This window comes from Loxodonta africana, chromosome 9, assembly GCF_030014295.1.
Source record: "Loxodonta africana isolate mLoxAfr1 chromosome 9, mLoxAfr1.hap2, whole genome shotgun sequence".
Taxonomy (NCBI): Eukaryota; Metazoa; Chordata; class Mammalia; order Proboscidea; family Elephantidae; genus Loxodonta; species Loxodonta africana.
Window position 1 is genome coordinate 113,397,471 of NC_087350.1, and position 17,711 is coordinate 113,415,181.

Here is a 17,711-nt window from a genome sequence, read left to right on the forward strand (position 1 = left end):
ATTCTAATTTATCCCTTAAGTCTGCTTGTTGGAACAGTAACTTCATCACTGTAAACTCAGGACGCGCAAAGGGACTGCGCTGAAAATGGACAGAATTCCCAAATGAGCCCCAACTAAAAATGGGCAAAGGAGCCCTGGTGGCGCGGTGGCTAAGCACCGGCTGCTGGATGAAAGACTGGCAGTTTTTTTGCCCATTGTGCAACCCCCTTGCGAGTTATTTTCCAAGGCATGCTACGTGCATTATCTCTGTGTTGTTTATGTGGGCACGCTATTTGCAGAGAAAATGCGCAGTGCGCTGGTAGTGCAGCAGTTAAGCCCTTGGCTGCTACCTAAAGGTCAGCAGTTCAAACCCACCAGCTGCTCCCTGGGAGAATGATGTGGCAGTCTGCTTCCATAAAGATTACAGCCTTGGAAATGCTATGGGACAGTTCTACTCTGTCCTACAGGGTCGCTATGGGCAGAATAGACTCAATGGCAATGGGTTTGGTTTTTTGGTTTAGTGCTGGGGTTTAAAATGCCACTTCTGGACCCTGTGTTCAAGTCCCACCCCTGCAACTCATTAGCTGAATAACCCTGGGCCACGTACTCAATTTATCTTTGCCTCAATTACCCCATGTATAAAACGAAGACAGCTGTAGTAACAAAGCCTGCTCTGAGGATTCAGTAAATTAATCATGCAAATGACTGTGAGCCCTGTCTGACACCTAGAGAGTGTGTAGTCAGCGTTAGGTATTCTTCTTATTACTACGCACTGGGTGCAAAGAGCTTTGCAATGCTTCCTTCATCCTACATTCTGTAACTTCCTCTATCACAGCTCTGTACCATAGGTTATTCCCCCAGCTTTTAGAGGCTGACTCAGATTAGCTAAATAGCAGACTGGCTCATAAAATAAAGACTATCACCTGTGAGTAAGGAGGGCCTTTAAAAAACCACCTACAGGAGACCAACTGGTCAAAAATGACTCAAACACAAAGATGAGAGGTAAGGGGGCAGGGAGACTAGAGTACTGGCAACAGTACAACCAGAATGCATGAATGAGCTGGACGACACATGGTGAAACACGTAACCAATGTCACTGAAAAATTGGTGTAGAAATTGTTAAATGGGAATCTGATCTGTGGGCAACTTTCACCTTAAATACAATAAAATGTTATTTTAAAAAAAAAAAGACTGACTCAGAAGTGATGTTGCTTACTCATGGTCTCAGGGTTAGCTGATAGCAGACGTGGGATACGAACCCAGGACTATGGTTCAACAATTAGACCCTACTGCTCAATGCTAGTTCACTTTTAAAAATCTATTCGATGAAGGCATAGTATAATCTGAACACAAAAGAAAGTTCACCAAAGAGACAGAAACATGCTAGAGAGTCCCTCTGAAGATGCCCCAGGAGCTATCATATATGTGCCTGTGTTTCCTCAGCTGTGAGACAGGCTAGAGAGTCCCTCTGAAGATGCCCCAGGAGCTATCATATATGTGCTGGTGTTTCCTCAGCTGTGAGACAGGCTGGAGAGTCCCTCTGAAGCCGCCCCAGGAGCTATCATATATGTGCTGGTGCTTCCTCAGCTGTGAGACAGTATTGAACCCGGAGGGGAAGCTTTCATGACGTGAGTGACTTACCATGTAATACCCTGGCAGTAGCTTCTGAAGGAACTCCGCTTCTTTATGCTGAACGGTCTTGATGATAAACTCGTCATCACTGGTCACAAAGAACAAGGACCCACTGGCCCCAGGGTTAGACAGCTCAATTAGAGGCTCACTGCAGATGGAGTACTGAAAGAGCAAGTAAAGAAATATTTACAACAAAAGCGTGGGGTGGTGAAAAGTCATTGACAACACGCAGCGTCTGTCTTTCTCCTTTCCTCTAGCCTTGCTTCTTCTTTTTTTTAATAATATTTTATTGTTTTCGGTAAGAGTTTACACAGCAAATTAGGTTCCCATTTAATAATTAGTACACAACTTGTTCAGAGCCTTTGGCTACATTGTTCACAATGTTTTAACCTTCTCATTAATTCCCTTCTGGAAGTTTCACTTCCAGTAATCTACTTTCCCTGTCCCTCACACTTTCATCTTTGCTTTAGAGTAATTGTTGACCGTTTGGTATCATATGTATGATTTTGTGAAGGCACGCGGCTGTTGTTAGGTGCCGTTGAGTCTGTTCTGACCCATAGCGGCCCTATGTACAAGACAATGAAACACTGCCCACTCTTGCGCCATCCTCACAATTGTTGCTATGCTTGAGCTCATTGTTGCAGCCACTGTGTCAATCCATCTCATTAAGGGTATTCCTCTTTTTTGCTGACCCTCTACTTTACCATGAATGATGTCCTTCTCCAAGGAATGAACCCCTCTGATAACATGTCCAAAGTATGTGAGACGTAGTCTTGTCATCCTTGCTTCTAAGTAATAAGCTTTACTTTATGAGCCAATCCATGATTTAGCTAAAAGGTGACTTCAGGGAGTAATTTTGGTTCAAGGTTTACGGAGTGTCTTAGGGCGATAGTCTCGGGGAGTCCTCCAGTCTCAACTGGTCCAGGAAGTCTGGACTTTTGAAGAATTTAAGTTCTGTTCCACATTTTCCTCCCATGCTATGAGGATCTATTTATTGTGACCCTCTTCAGGACGGTTGTTAGTGGTAGCCAGGTACCATCTAGTCCTTCTGGTCTCAGGGTAGCTGAGGCCATGGTTCATGTATCTAGCTTTGCTCCTTGATACTCTCTTGCTGATCAGCATTGGAGCCTAGGCTCTTTTGAATGAGTTGAGGACAAGGAAGGAAAGCACAAATTGCACCAGACTGCAGACAGAATGCTGAAAGAGCCAGGAGGAAGCACAGGGCACTCGTCCTGCCCTCGGTGCAGACCTGTGTCCTCATGAAAGGGCAATCAGTGGACAGGGCCTGGGACTTGGAATTGCCAATTCTGTAAAACTGTGGCTCTGCCAGTTGCTAGTTTGTGGCCTCCAGTAAGTAACTGAGCATCTTTGGCTCTTCAGATCCTCACCTCAAAATAAAGATAATAATACTGACCTGAAAGTAGCTAAAAGTTTTAAGTGAATGCTTTTAAACAGCAACAACAAAGAAACCAAACCAGTTGCCTTTGAACTGATTCCAACTCATGGCAATCTCGTGTGTGTGTTAGAGTACAACTCTGCTCCATGGGGTTATAATGGCTGACTTTTTGGAAGCTGGTTGGACTGGGATCTCCAGTCTTTTGTTTAGCAGCCAAGTGTGTTAACTGCACCACCCAGGGACTCTGAGTGCTTTTGAAACCCCTGAGAGAAAAGGACCACCTGATTATTCCTTATTACATGATTATACGCAGAAGAGAGAGGCACATAGCATGAAATACACTCCACAGGCAGATAAGGAAGACCCGACAGTGCCCTAGGACGTACTGAGTATTTCCACTTGGTGCCAGTGACAAGAGGGTTACCCAAAGATACACTGAGACATTCTTAGTGAGGCAAAAAGGCCTTTCATATGATCATGAAAATAAAGTCATGAACTGCAAGCTCACTTACAAAGTGAAGGGAGACCCTGGGCTCTCTAGAAATCCTGGTCATTTATTCCAGAAAAACAAACCCATTGCCATCGAGTCAATTCTGACCCATATCAATCCTATAGGACAGAGCAGAACTGCCCCATATGGTCTCCAAGGAGCGGCTTGTGGACTCCAACTGCCGACCTTTTGGTTAGCAGCCAAACGCTTAACCACTGCGCTCCTGATGGACAGTAGTAAATGTGAAAGTACAAAAACAACAGAGGCGGCAGGAATTAGAGGCTGCAAATATAGAATAACTAGGAGGCTACGGGGAGAGCTTTCTGGAGAAACACGGATTCAAACTTGAACATCTGTTCCCAATGAAAGGCTCGGATTCCTCTCCAGGCAGTGACATCACCTGAAGCCTATCTCATTGGTTACTTGTCAAATATTCTTTTATTATGAATTTATAAATCAATACAGATGGAGAAATAAATCATTTGTTTTTCTGAAAATGTCCATTCTCTTGTTATTGTGTGCCGTCAAGTCCATTCCAACTCATAGCGACCTCATGTAACAGAGCAGAGCTGCCCCATAAGGTTGTCTTGGTTGTGAACCCTATGGGGCAGTTCTACTCTATCCTACTGCGTTACCATGAGTCGGAATTGACGCCACAGTACCAGGTTTAATCTTTCCGGAAGCAGATCACCAAGTCTTTCTCTTGTGTAGCTGCAGGGTAGGTTCAAACCATCAATATTTTGGTTAACGGCTGTTATGGATTGAATTGTGTCACCCCCAAAATATGTGTCAAATTGGTTAGGCTATGATTCCAGGTATTGTGTGGTTGTCCTCCATTTTGTGATTAGTATTTTATGTTAAAGAGGATTAGGTGGGATTGTAATACCCTTACTCAGGTTGTATCCTGGACACAATGTAAAGGGAGTTTCCCTGGGGTGTGGGCTGCACCACCTTTTTTCTTACAAGACATAATAGGAAAGGGAAGCAAGCAGAGATGGGGGAACTCATAATATCAAGAAAGCCGTGCCAAGAGCAGAGTGAGTCCTTTGGGCCTGGGGTTCCCGTTTGGAGAAGCTCCTAGTCCAGGCGCAGATTGATGAGAAGGACCTTCCTCCAAAGCCAACAGAGAGAGAAAGCCTTCCCATGGAGCTGACATCCTGAATTTGGACTTTTACCCTACTAGACTGTGGGAGAATAAACATCTGTTTGTGAAAGCCATCTATTTGTGATATTTCTGTTACAGCAGCACTAGAGCACTTAAACATTATGCCACCCGGGCTCTGTAATAAATTGTTTCCACCCAATTGAAAAGCTCTTTGAGGGCCACTCCTAGCATAATATCAGTGCTCAGTAAACTGGCTAATGGTACTGGACAGGAGTATTACCAACACGCTCTTGTAATTCTATTGCTCCTCACCCTACAACGCAGTTATACATTCTCTTCTAAGGAATCTTCTTTGAGATGTTGCCATTGAATAGAAAATAAAAAGGAGAGATAGGAACATTTTAATTAACTGTGATCAACAGGGCCCGTGTGCATGCCTGGGTTTTATGTCGGTTCAGACACTTTTCATCTGTGTAAGCTGTTTCAGAATTTATCCATTCTCTGGCTTCCATGTCCTGCAGGGCCTCCCTGCTATATCCACTTGAAAGAAAGCAAAGTACAACCCAGCTGGGTGCTGCCAATGCAAATTAACATCAGCTTGCCCGGGGGCGGCTGGGATACTCTTTCTGCCATTTTCCCCAACAGTGTAACATATTTACTCTGCTCTTTCTTATTGTTGTTGTTGAGTTGTTGTTGGTTGCTTTTGAGTTGATTCGGGCTCATGGTGACCTCACGTGTCAGAGCAGTACTGTGCTCCACAGGGTTTTCAACAGTGTGACCTTCCAAAAGCAGATCTCCAGGTCTGTCTTCCAAGGTGCCTCTGGGTGGGTTCGAACCACCTACCTTTTGGCTAGCAGTAGAGTGCTTAACTGTTTGCACCAGTCCAGGGACTCCTCATCCTACCCTTTTCTCACTGGCTCAGGTGAGCCTGAAAAGACACTATAGAGATTTCCCTGGGTGCTGGAATCCCGCAGCACAGGTGGGGAAGGAATGCATCAATGTCCTGCTGCCCAGGGGGAGGTGGTGAGGAACGCTCCGAGGCCTCCTGGCTTCCCTTGGGCGGTGCTTATTTAGGAACAAATGGGAAAGGAGGGGCGCTGGCACCGCGAAGCCTGCAGAAGCACAGTCTCTCAGCCATCCCGTAACCTAAATCATGAATGCGTCAACGTGAGACGTGCAATCAGCACGCACACAGGGAATGTCAGTGGCTGAGAACAGAGACAAAATGACTCAGGCTGGAAGGCAGATGCAATGGCACACAGCTAAGTAGAGACACACGCTCATCCTCACTGGGCTGAAGGCTGGGTGGGTAGTCAAGCTGACCAGCATCAAGGAATGCAAGCCTGTGGCATCTCCTTGGCTGGTGGCAGCTCCAGGAAGTTCAGAAGGAGAATCCCTTAATGTCCAACATGTGGTCACAGATGAGGGATTGATTTCAGTAACTCAATGTCAAACCCCACTGGGTTCCCCAAACATGTTTCCTGCATGATGGCCACTCTCGGTAATTACAGAATGGCTGGAGAGCCAAAGGCTCTTCTCTAACACACACACACACACACATCCACACACACCAACACACACATATATATACACATACACACATATATACATATATACACTCATGTTTGCACACACATACATGTATACACAATACACACACATACACACATATATACGTACACATATACATACATGCACATATATACACACACATACACAATGCACACATACACAGAATGAATGTGTGTGAGTGGCTGGGGGGGGGAGTGTCAGGTTGGTGCTGATGATAGTGAAGCCAACAACTAATAGGTTCTTGCCCAGCAGATCAGTGACTTGAAGTCAGCCAGACGCGGGGTTGGAAGAACAGAAAAGTTTATTCACAGTTTGCAAACAGGGAGGCAGGCAGGGTCTCACAGCCTAAGGCTGCCAGCTCTCTGAACTAAGATAGATTTGCTCCTTATATGTTGTTGTTGTTAGGTACCGTCAAGTCAGTTCTGACTCATAGCGACCCTATGCACAACAGAACGAAACACTGCCCAGTCCTGAGCCATCCTTACAATCATTGTTATGCTTGAGCTCCTTGTGGCAGCCACGGTGTCAATCCACCTCCCTGAGGATTTTCCTCTTTTCTGCTGACCCTGTATTCTGCCAAGCATGATGCCCTTCTCCAGGGACTGATCCCTCCTGACAACATGTCCAAAGTATGTAAAATGCAGTCTCACCATCTTTGCTTCTAAGGAGCATTCTGGTTGTACTTCTTCTAAGACAGATTTGTTCATTCTTCTGGCAGTCCATGGTATATTCAATATTCTTCACCAACACCACAATTCAAAGGCGTCAATTCTTCTTCAGTCTTCCTTATTCATTGTCCAGCTTTCACATGCATGTGATGCAATTGAAAATACCATGGCTTGGGTCAGGCACACCTTAGTCTTCAAGGTGACTTCTTTGCTCTTCAACACTTTAAAGAGGTCCTTTGCAGCAGGTTTACCCAGTGCAATGCGTCATTTGATTTCTTGACTGCAGCTTCCATGGCTGTTGATTGTGGATCCAAGTAAAATGAAATCCTTGACAACGTCAGTCTTTTCTCTGTTTATCGTGATGTTGCTCATTGGTCCAGTTGTGAGGGTTTTTGTTTTCTTTATGTGTAGGTGCAATCCATACTGAAGGCTGTGGTCTTTGATCTTCATTAATAAGTGCTTCAAGTCCTCTTCACTTTCAGCAAGCAAGGTTGTGTCATCTGCATAATGCAGGTTGTTAATGAGTCTTCCTCCAATCCTGATGCCCCATTCTTCTTCATATAGTCCAGCGTCTCGGATTATTTGCTCAGCATACAGATTGAATAGGTATGGTGAAAGAATACAACCCTGACTCACACCTTTTCTGACTTTAAACCAATCAGTATCCCCTTGTTCTGTCTAAACAACTGCCTCTTGATCTATGTAAAGGTTCCTCATAAGCACAATTAAGTGTTCTGGAATTCCCATTCTTCGCAATGTTAGTCAGTTTTCTTACTTTGGGGGCTTGCATGTTGCTGTGATGCTGGAAGCTATGCCACCGGTATTCAGATACCAGCAGGGTCACCCATGGAGGACAGGTTTCAGCTGAGCTTCCAGACTAAGACAGACTAGTAAGAAGGACCCGGCTCCTTATATAGGGAGTGACATATATATTCATGAACAGCGAGGGGAGGATCCTCAGTCCTGCGATGCGTGCGCAGTCCACATACTTTTTGTGAATGAGTTTTTGTGCATGGCTCTAAAAATACTGCGCACAGCCCTAAGAAAATGGCAACAGCTTGCTACTGCCACCCCAGGAAGGTCATATAGCGAGTAAATTTGGAGTTGGTCCACCTGCGCCTCAGCCTCCTGCCAGGAGAAGAGAGGAAACCTGGGGAATCAACCAGTCATGGTGAGGTGGTGTGAAATTGTTACAAAAATGTAGACTTTTCTGAAAAACAACTATTATGGCATGGTCAATAGCCCTCTGCCCTCTTCAGGAGGGCCATCTGACATTTCAGTTAAGGGGAGCGGTGACAGAGAAAGCTACAGAGACATCCACAGCTAGGGGGATCAGGACGTCCAGGACCTTCTACTCAGCCCTCACTGCTCTATGGAGACTTACATGCTCTGAGGAGTCCCTGGGAGGTGCAAATGGTTAACACACACAGCTGCTCATCAAAAGGCTAGAGGCTCAAGCCCACCCAGAGGCTCCTTGGAAGAAAGACCTAGTGATCTACTTCCAAAGAAATCAGGCACTGAAGACCCTATGGAGCAGTTCTACTCTCACACACACAGGGTTGCCATGAGTCAGAACTGACTCCATGTGATTGGCTTTGGAGGAACCAGTCTTACTCCATCAGACAGAAGCCATATGATTTCTTCCTAGAGAGGAGGATCCTTCAAGGGTTCTCATCAGCTCAGAACAGAACCAGCTTTGAATTCAATCACTTACATTTTACCCAAATGCTAAGATGCATTTCAAATACTCTTCTTTGTGATAAGTGACAAACGTGCTTTGTTTCATCTGAAAAAGCATGATTCCAGGATCTGGCTCAAGTCTTATTAAGACCATTTAGAAGGGGCTGAACAATAAATATTTGATGACATCCTTCCCATCTGCTTCTTGAAAAACAATCTTGAAGAGCCTCAGGGTGTTAACAGTGACCAAATTATGAAATAAACCATTCTCCACCCACAACAGAAAAGGAACTTTTAGGCCCCTTGAGTAGGAGTAAGCTACAACTCAGAGGTCCTATCAGACCACCTCACCAGAAGGCCGTTGTGTTTGTACCTCCAGGGTGCCAGAAGGGAGATAAGAGAAGGCAAGTCTACAGATAAAATGTGCCCTCATTCCAAATAAATACATTCTAAAAGGAGCTTGCATGAAGGGATTTGTGGGGAAGGAAACTCTTCAGCCTCTTTAAAATATGATTCAAACTTGTAGGTCAAGGTGAGCATGGCTGTGGGCCAAGGCAGGATTGCTATGAAAGCTATAAATAAGTCAAATAAAATGGGAAGGCTTTCAAAAAGAATCCAATTGGCCAAATCCACAGGTGTATGTAGAACTAATTATAATGTATCTGTTATGAACGTCAGACTTCCTGGCAACTAGTACTTGCCCTTTAATGTTCTGTAAATTTGCCCTCACTTTGAAACTATTGAACCAACCCCTACTGGCAACAGAGTCTTCATTGCAATGCTCTTCACCTGCTGCACATGCAGCTTTCAGATCACTGAAAAGGCTTTGACTCTTCTGTTGCACTAACCCATTACCCCTTACCCATTGCCATGACGTCAATTCTGCCTCATAGCAACACGATAGGACAGAGTGGATCTGCTCCATAGGGTTTCCAAGGCTATAATCCTTACCAAGCAGATGCCACATGTTTCTCCCATTTCTAGCATTAAAGTTAGGCTAAATAAGAACCTTTTGCCTCTGTTCCAACTTACCTACAAATTCTTAAAGACACACTCAGGAATGGATCTCCTTTGTAACCCAGGACTGCCTATAATTATCCGAAGGAGCAAGCAATACCACAGTTATTTAAATATCAATCACCCCGCAGATTTTGTAGCTATCAGGTACGGGTTGCAGCATCAAATCACATTTCCTGAAGCTAAATTTATAATCACTATGAAACCTGGGAGCTTTTACTATGCCCCCAGAGCTTTCTGAAGTGACAAACACCTGTCACTTATCACTGTTGCTAGGAGACAAGTATTTACATAGTATATTTCCTTAGGAGGAAGAAAAGGGCAGGCCCTTACCAAGTAATCATCAGGCTTGATACCGAAAAGTTCTCTGAAGTATCGGAAGGCTAGTGGAGCGTATGTCTTAAATCTGAAGTCTGGATAATGATGGGCCGGGGTCAGATTGCTCCCTTCGCTGCAGATAAGGCATCCAAAAAAGAAGACAGGGAGAGAAAGAAAATTAGCAAAGACAACACTGACTTTAAGTCTAGCTCTTTGGTCCTGGGTCTATTTCCTCTCTAGAATCAACCATCCCCTGGTGATGGTTCGTCAAAGCTCTGGTCACAAAGGCAGCATGGCCATCAGGGAAAAACAGATGGGAACTCAGTGGGCCTTCTCCAAGTATACACTCCCTGCCAATCACCCTCTGTGTCCATCCCGAACGTTCTTGAGCAACCTGTTCCTCCTCCTTCCTGGGAAAATCACCCGCTCTCCTCCTGTGATACCAGGATGATAATGTTTTTAGCATAAAGACCCAGGGCTTGGTGTGTGAAGCCATTTCCCCCAAAAATGAATTTTTTTACCATAAATTTTGGATATTGGATATACATTTTAAATTAGGAATAAGGGAAATGATTTTTAAAATATCCTAACCAAGAGAGACCCATCATACACAAACGGATGGGACATGGTTCTAAATTATCTTACGTACATGTTTTCAAGAAATCAGTAAGACCAGTTGCTATGGAATTGACCCTGACTCATGGCGACCCCATGTGTGTCAGAGTAGAACCGTACTCCATACGGTTTTCAGTGGATGATTTTCCAGAAGCAGACTGCCAGGGCATTCTTCCGAGGAGACTCTGGGTGGACTCAGACCTCAAACCTTTCGATTAGTAGTTGAGCGCATTAACCATTTGTACGACACAGGGAAAACCAAACCATTGTCGTCAAGTCGATTCCGACTCATACCAACGCTATAGGACAGAGTAGAACTGCCTGGTAGGGTTTTCACTTTTTTTTTTTTTTTTTAACCTTTACAGAAGCAGGCTGCCACATCTTTTTCCCACAGAGCAGCTGGTGGGTTCCAACTGCCCACCTTTGGATTAGCAGCCAAGCTCTTAACCACTGCACCACCAGAGACTGTAAATATTTTAGGGATTTTAAAACCTGATTTCCGCTCCCAAATATATATTACCTTTTTTTTTTTTTTTTCCTTTTCTGGGTTTATATTTAAAAATGTTTGTGCAATATTTATGATACATAAAAAGTATAAAGAAAAAACCAGTGAATACCCAGGAACCCAAAATGTTGCTTAAGAGATAAACCATTATCCATATAGCTGAGTCCTCTCTGTACTTCGCACTGACCATATCCACCACCTTCTCTTTCGAGGCACCCATTAGCCTGAATTTTAATGTTTCTCTTTCTCATGTTTTTTATTCTTCAACTACATTTAGTAGTCCATTTTCACATGGTGTCAGACAAGTCACCTCATCTAAAAAAAAAACCCAAACTCTGCCATTGAGTCGATTCCAACACACAGCGACCCTATAGGGCAGAGTAGAACTGCCTCCACAGGGTTTCTAAGGCTGTCATCTTTAGGGAAGTAGGCTGCCACATCTTTCTTCTGCAGAGAGGCTGGGGGGTCCGAACTACCAACCTTTCGGTTTGCAACCGAGTGCTTAACTGCTGTGCCACCAGGGATCCTTTCACTTAATCTACTCATTGAAATTTTCATAGCAAAAAATCAGAACAATGCAGTAGAATAATACGATTTTACAAAAAGGTTCACGATCTCTTTGTACCACATTCCAGCTGGGACCTCCAGGCGCTATGCGACTTCATTATGGTTTGACTTTTTTTTTTTTTTATCAAAATATTTGCCCCCGGTAAAACAGCTTCCACATTTACAATTCAACGACGATGATTACATTTGCCATGCTGTAACCGCCATCATTGACATCCTTGCCCAAAATATTCCACCACTATCAACATAAACTCGATGTCCCCCAAACAGAAACTCAGCCTTCCCCACCCCCTCCTACCCCTGGTGACCACTAAATAACCTGCTATACATTTGCTTATTTTATGTAAGTGGGATCATAGGGTATTTGTCCTCTAGTAACTGACTTAGGTTGCTCAGCACGATGCTTCGGGGTTCATCCCCGTTGTGGCATGCATCAGGGCTTCGTTGCTTTTCATGGCTGAGTAATATTTAATTCTACAGATGGACCACCTTTGGCTTCTCACTCATCTGTTGACGGACATTTTGGTTGTTTCCACCTTCTGGCTATTGTGAAAAGTGCTGCAGTGAACACTGGTGCACAGGTTTCTGTTAGCATTCCTGCTCTCACTTCTGAGTACACACCTAGGGTTGAGATTGCTGGGTCATATGGTAATTCTATGTTCAACTTTTTGAGGACCCGCCAAACTGTTTTCCACAGCAGCTGGACCATTTTACATTCCCACCAGCAATGGATGAGGGTCCGTTTCTCCACAACCTCACCAATATCTGTTGTTTTCTGATTTTTTGATCATTGCTATTCTAATGGGGGTGATGTATGATTTGATTTTCATGGTACCAAAGAGACAAATAAGGCTGTACAAATAAAAAGACTTTGAGCACATGAGTGAAAAAATAATCAACAAACACACCTGGCTTCTACTACAATGTAAGTTTCTCAAAGGCAGGCAGATTTTTGTATCAGTGCCTGGCACATAGTAAACAAAAAATCCATTTCTGTTGAGTCGATTTCAATTCAACTCATCGCAACCCTATGTATGCAGAACAAAACTGTGCTCCGTACAGTTTTCAAGGCTGTGGACTTTTGGAAGCAGATCTCCAGGCTTTTCTTCCAAGGAGCCTCTGGGTGAGTTCGAATTGCCAACCTTTTGGTTAATAGTCAAGCACTTAACCATTTGTGCCAGCCAGGCACATAGGAGACACTCAGTAAATTTATTTGTTGAATGAAAGAATGAGTTTTCAAGATAATGGTAAATACAATAGAATTGGTTCTTAAATGGAGATTAGGTGCTAACATCAACATAAAAAACCAGAAACCCGGTGCTGTCAAGCCGATTCCAACTCATTGCGATCCTACAGGACAGAGTAGAACTGCCCCATAGGGTTTCCAAGGAGTGGCTGGTGGATTCGAACTACTGACCTTTTGGTTAGCAGCTGTAGGTCTCAACCACTGCACCACCAGGGCTCCTAGGTTTAAGGCAAAAATCCAAAACTTTGATATTGCTCCAGGGAAAATGCCCCCCCCCCGGCCCCGCCACCAGACATTTCTAGTGGGAAGGTAAATTCCTCCTTTCCCTATGGAGGACTTTTCTACAACTTCCATCAAAACGACAAATACACATACTCTTCCCTTCAGCAAATGCATGTCTATAATTTATCCTACAGACAAGAGTCGCCCATGTACAAGACGACATATGTGCACACTGCTATTCATTAGAGCATTGCTCAGAACCGTCGAGGACTGGAAACAACCTAGATGTCCCCAGTAGAGGACTGGTCAGATTAATTATGGTTCAGCAGCCGCACATAGAAATACTACGCGGCTATTGAAAAAAAAAAAAAAGACTCCCTAGGTGGTACAAATGGTTAACACGCTCTGCTGTTGACCAGAAAAGTCAGAAGTTCCAGTATGTCCAGATGTCCCCAGAAGAAAGGCCTGGCAATCTACTTCTGAAAAACCATCTATTGAAAACCCTGTGGAACACGGTTCTACTTGGACGCATACAGGGGCGCCATGATTCGGAGTCTATGGCAACTGGGTTTTTACTGTTTAGTTTTCAGAGACAAGGGAGTTTGTATGCATTGATACGGCAAGATCTTGAAGACCAATGAGAGAAGCAGGATGCTGAACACTGTACATGGCCTGCCACCATTCATATAAAAAAGGAGGCGAAAAAGGCATTTCGTTGGTATGTATGTGCCTAAAAAATCCTCGAAGGATTTCAAATTGCTATTGTCAATTTGATTCCATATAGATTGATCTTAAAAGAATACAATGCTCAAGGCAGACATTCTTTACTAGCCAAGCTAAACTATTATTTGGTTTTAAGAAGACTTCAGGGGAAGCTCAAAGAGTTTTTAATGAAATAATTTTTTGTAAGTCCATCTGATTTAAAAAAAATGGGGAGGTTGTTGAAAACATACACAGCAAAACATATATCAACAATTTCTACATGAACAATTCAATGATGCTGATGACATTCCTTGTTATGTAACCATTCTCATCTTCCTCTTCCAAATTTTTCCTCAGGACATGAACTCATTGCCCCCTAAGTTTCCTATCTAACCTTTTGAGTTGCTGTTCTCAGTTTGATCCCATATATATAGTTCTTTAAAAGAGCTCAATAGTCAAGGCAGACATTCTCTAGTAATTAAGTTCAACTGTTTTTGATTTAAAGATGACTTCGGGGGATATTTTTGGTTTAAGGCTTAAGGTTTAAGGATTATCTCACGGCAACAGTTTCAGGAACTCGTTCAGCCTCAATGGCTTCAGAAATTCTGGATTCCATGAGAATTTGAAATCTTGTTCTAAATTTTTCCCCCTTTGATAATGATTCATCTATAGAGTCTTTGATCCAAACATGCAGGAATGGTAACCAGGCGCCATCCAGTTCTTCTGGTCTCATGGCAAAGGAGGCATAATGAAATAGTTTTAATTAAATACATCTTTAAAGTTAGGGTTAAAAGCTGTCACCTTTAACACACATGCACACAGAGTTCTACACGCTCAGAATACCGAAGGGCCTGTTGACCTCCGCATATTTAAGCTGCTCCAGTGAATAATAAACACCAGCTTGACATGAATGAAGCTTTAGTAAAGTGAATGCAAGTTATGCAGGCTGTTAGCACCAGCTAGGCCTCAATATTTGTCAAGACTCCCAGCGCACAAGAAAAAAACCCAACAGCTGGTATAGCAGACCTCAGCCTTAGTTTCCTGTGGTTCTCACCAGTGACTTCCTGTGGGCGTGCATGTGTGGCCCAGCTCCTCAGCACACGTACAAAATGCTTAACAACCCTGGGCCGTAGCACAGCAGACAGGCAATTCCATACAAGGACTGCAATGAACGTTAGTCTGCTATCTAGTGGAAGAGTCCCCTGGAAACCTCCCCCTGGCTTTCCTTGCCTAAGTCTGGGAAAAGGCCAGCACCCGGACTTCTTCAGCAGCAACGAAGTCTGCAGAAGGACAGGCTTCTACCCATTTTAAGATTTGTCCTATGTTTCTTCAGTGTATTTACGTAGTGTGTGGTACAAAAATGCTAGTCTTCTGTCTTGGCATAAAATTGAGGCTTTGAACTTTTCTGCTGTAAGGTTTATTAAAGCAGTGGTTCTAAATTTTTGGATTATATGGGCCAGTGAAATTTCAACAACAAAAGTTGGGAGGCCAATCTAGGATGTCCAACTTTATTTTGCCAAGTAAGAAACTAAACAATTCAGCAAACACATAGTGCTGTCACTATCACTTCATAAAGAAATGACATTTTAATTCTAAGAAAGGAGGAAGGGACTGTGAGGAAGGGACACTTCTTTTCCTATCTTGTTCTCTCCCCTCTTAATTCACCAAGAAGCAGTTAAAGATTGACCATGGGCCAGCAGTGGTTAAAGCAATCACATGCTAACTGAAAGGTCAGTGGTTCGAAACCACCAGTGGCTCAGTGGAAGAAAAACGTGACGACAGTCTGCTTCTGTAGAGATTTCCAGCCTTGGAAACCCATGGGGTCGCTTTGAGTCAGAGCTGACTCGATGGCAGTAGGAAAATGGGATGGGGATATATATATACATAGGTGGTTTCAGCAGTACATCGATGGGGAACTGCCAGAAATTCATGCTGGATTCAGAAGAGGACGTGGAACCAGGGATATCATTGCTGATGTCAGATGGATCTTGGCTGAAAGCAGAGAATACCAGAAAGATGTTTACCTGTGTTTCATTAACTATGCGAAGGCATTCGACTGTGTGGATCATAACAAACTATGGATAACGTTGCGAAGAATAAGAATTCAAGGACAATTAATTGTGCTCATGAGGAACCTGTACAGAGATCAAGAAGCAGTCGTTCAAACAGAACAAGGGGATACGGTGTGGTTTAAAGTCAGAAAGGTGTGAGTCAGGGTTGTATGCTTTCACCATACTTATTCAATCTGTATACTGAGCAAATAATCTGAGAACTGGGCTATATGAAGAAGAACAAGGCATCAGGATTGGAGGAAGACTCATTAACAACCAGCGATATGCAGATGACACAACCTTGCTTGCTGAAAGTGAAGAGGACTTGAAGCACTTACTGATGAAGATCAAAGACTACAGCCTTCACTATGGATTATACCTCAACATAAAGAAAACAAAAATCCTCACAACTGGACCAGTAAGCAACACTATGATAAATGGAGAAAAGATTGAGGTTGTCAAGGCTTTCCTCTTACTTGGATTCACAATCAATGTCCACGGAAGCAGCAGTCAAGAAATCAAACAACGCACTGCACTGGGCAGATCTGCTGCAAAAGACCTCTTTAAGGTATCAAAAAGCACAGCTATCACTTTAAGGACTAAGGTGCGCTGGACCACTTCATGTGCATGTGAAAGCACGACAGTGAATAAGGAAGACTGAAGAAGAATTGATGCTTTTGAATTATAGTGTTAGTGAAGACTATTGAATAGACTATGAACTGCCAGAAAAACAAACAAATCTGTCTTGGAAGCAGTACAGCCAGAATGCTTCTTAGAAGCAAGGATGGCAAGACTACATCTCACATATTTCAGACACGTTATTAGGAGGGACTAGTTCCTGGAGAAGGACATCATGCTAGGTTAGAGGGTCAGAGAAAGAGGAAGACGCTCAATGAGATGAACTGACACAGTGGCTGCAGCAATGGGCTCAAACATAGCAACAATTGCGAGGATGGCACAGGACCAGGCAGTATTTCGTTCTGTTGTACACAGGGTCACTGTGAGTTGGAACCGACTCGACAGCGCCTAATAACAACAAATATATATGTAAGAGAGAGAGCGTGTGTGTGTGTGTGTGTGTGTGTGTGTGTACAGACCAAGAGAGAAAGAGAAAGATTTATCTTAAGGAAATGGCTCACACAGTTGTAGAGGCTGGCAAGGTCCAAGGCCATGGATCAGGCATCAGGCTGGAGGTGTCTCCTGACTAACACAGCTGCAGTGGCTGATGGACCCAAAATCAGCAAGTCAGATGGTGGCCCACTGGCTCACAGACTGTGGATGACGACAAACCCAAGATCAGCAGGTAAGACAGGAGGCTGCTGGCTCACAGGCTGTGGAGGCTGATACATTCCAAGACTGGCAGGCAAAGTGGCAGGCTGCCATCTGAAAGTCAGATGATGATGAGCCGGATGCCGGATCCAAAGCAAGCAAGCAAGCAAGCTTTGCCAGAGTGTCCATATATGTATTGGATGCAGGCTACACTCCCAAGGAAACGCCCCTTACAACTGACTGGCTGCTCACATCAGATCACATCATGGAGGTTATTACATTATATCACAAAATAGAGGATAACTATATCATTATAAAACTGCCAAACTACATAATTACATAACTGCCAAACCACTGAGAATCTTGGTCCAGCCAAGTTGACATACAACCTTAACCATTACACCCGTCTTAGTCTGAAAATACTTATTTCCTAAGTACAATGGACATTTGCTGTTGTTAGCTGCCGTCAAGTCGATTTTGTCTCATGGCGACTCCTGTCTTCCAAGGCACCCCGGGGTGGGTTTAAACCACCAACCTTTCAGCTGTTTGTATCACCCAGGGTCTCCTATTGGTCATTTAGAATTATACGACGTGGGAGCTTGAAGAAGCCCTGGCCTCCATTTGGAGTTTCCCAGTTTGCAGATAAATCGAAGTCCGGGAGGGGGAAATAAGGGTCT

The 17,711-nt window shown here is 43.8% G+C and overlaps 1 protein-coding gene across 7 annotated transcripts in view; it reads right to left on the reverse strand.

Moving 5' to 3' along the window:
• Positions 1-17,711, reverse strand: part of PIP5K1B (phosphatidylinositol-4-phosphate 5-kinase type 1 beta) — a 264,099-nt gene that overhangs the window by 61,917 nt on the left and 184,471 nt on the right. For all 7 annotated transcript variants that reach the window (XM_064290556.1, XM_023539444.2, XM_064290554.1 and 4 more), the window contains 2 exons: positions 9,873-9,990; positions 1,621-1,773 (listed from right to left, as the gene is read on the reverse strand). In XM_064290556.1, the coding sequence (XP_064146626.1) occupies positions 1,621-1,773; positions 9,873-9,990 (271 nt within the window). The remainder of the gene's footprint in view (positions 1-1,620; positions 1,774-9,872; positions 9,991-17,711) is intronic.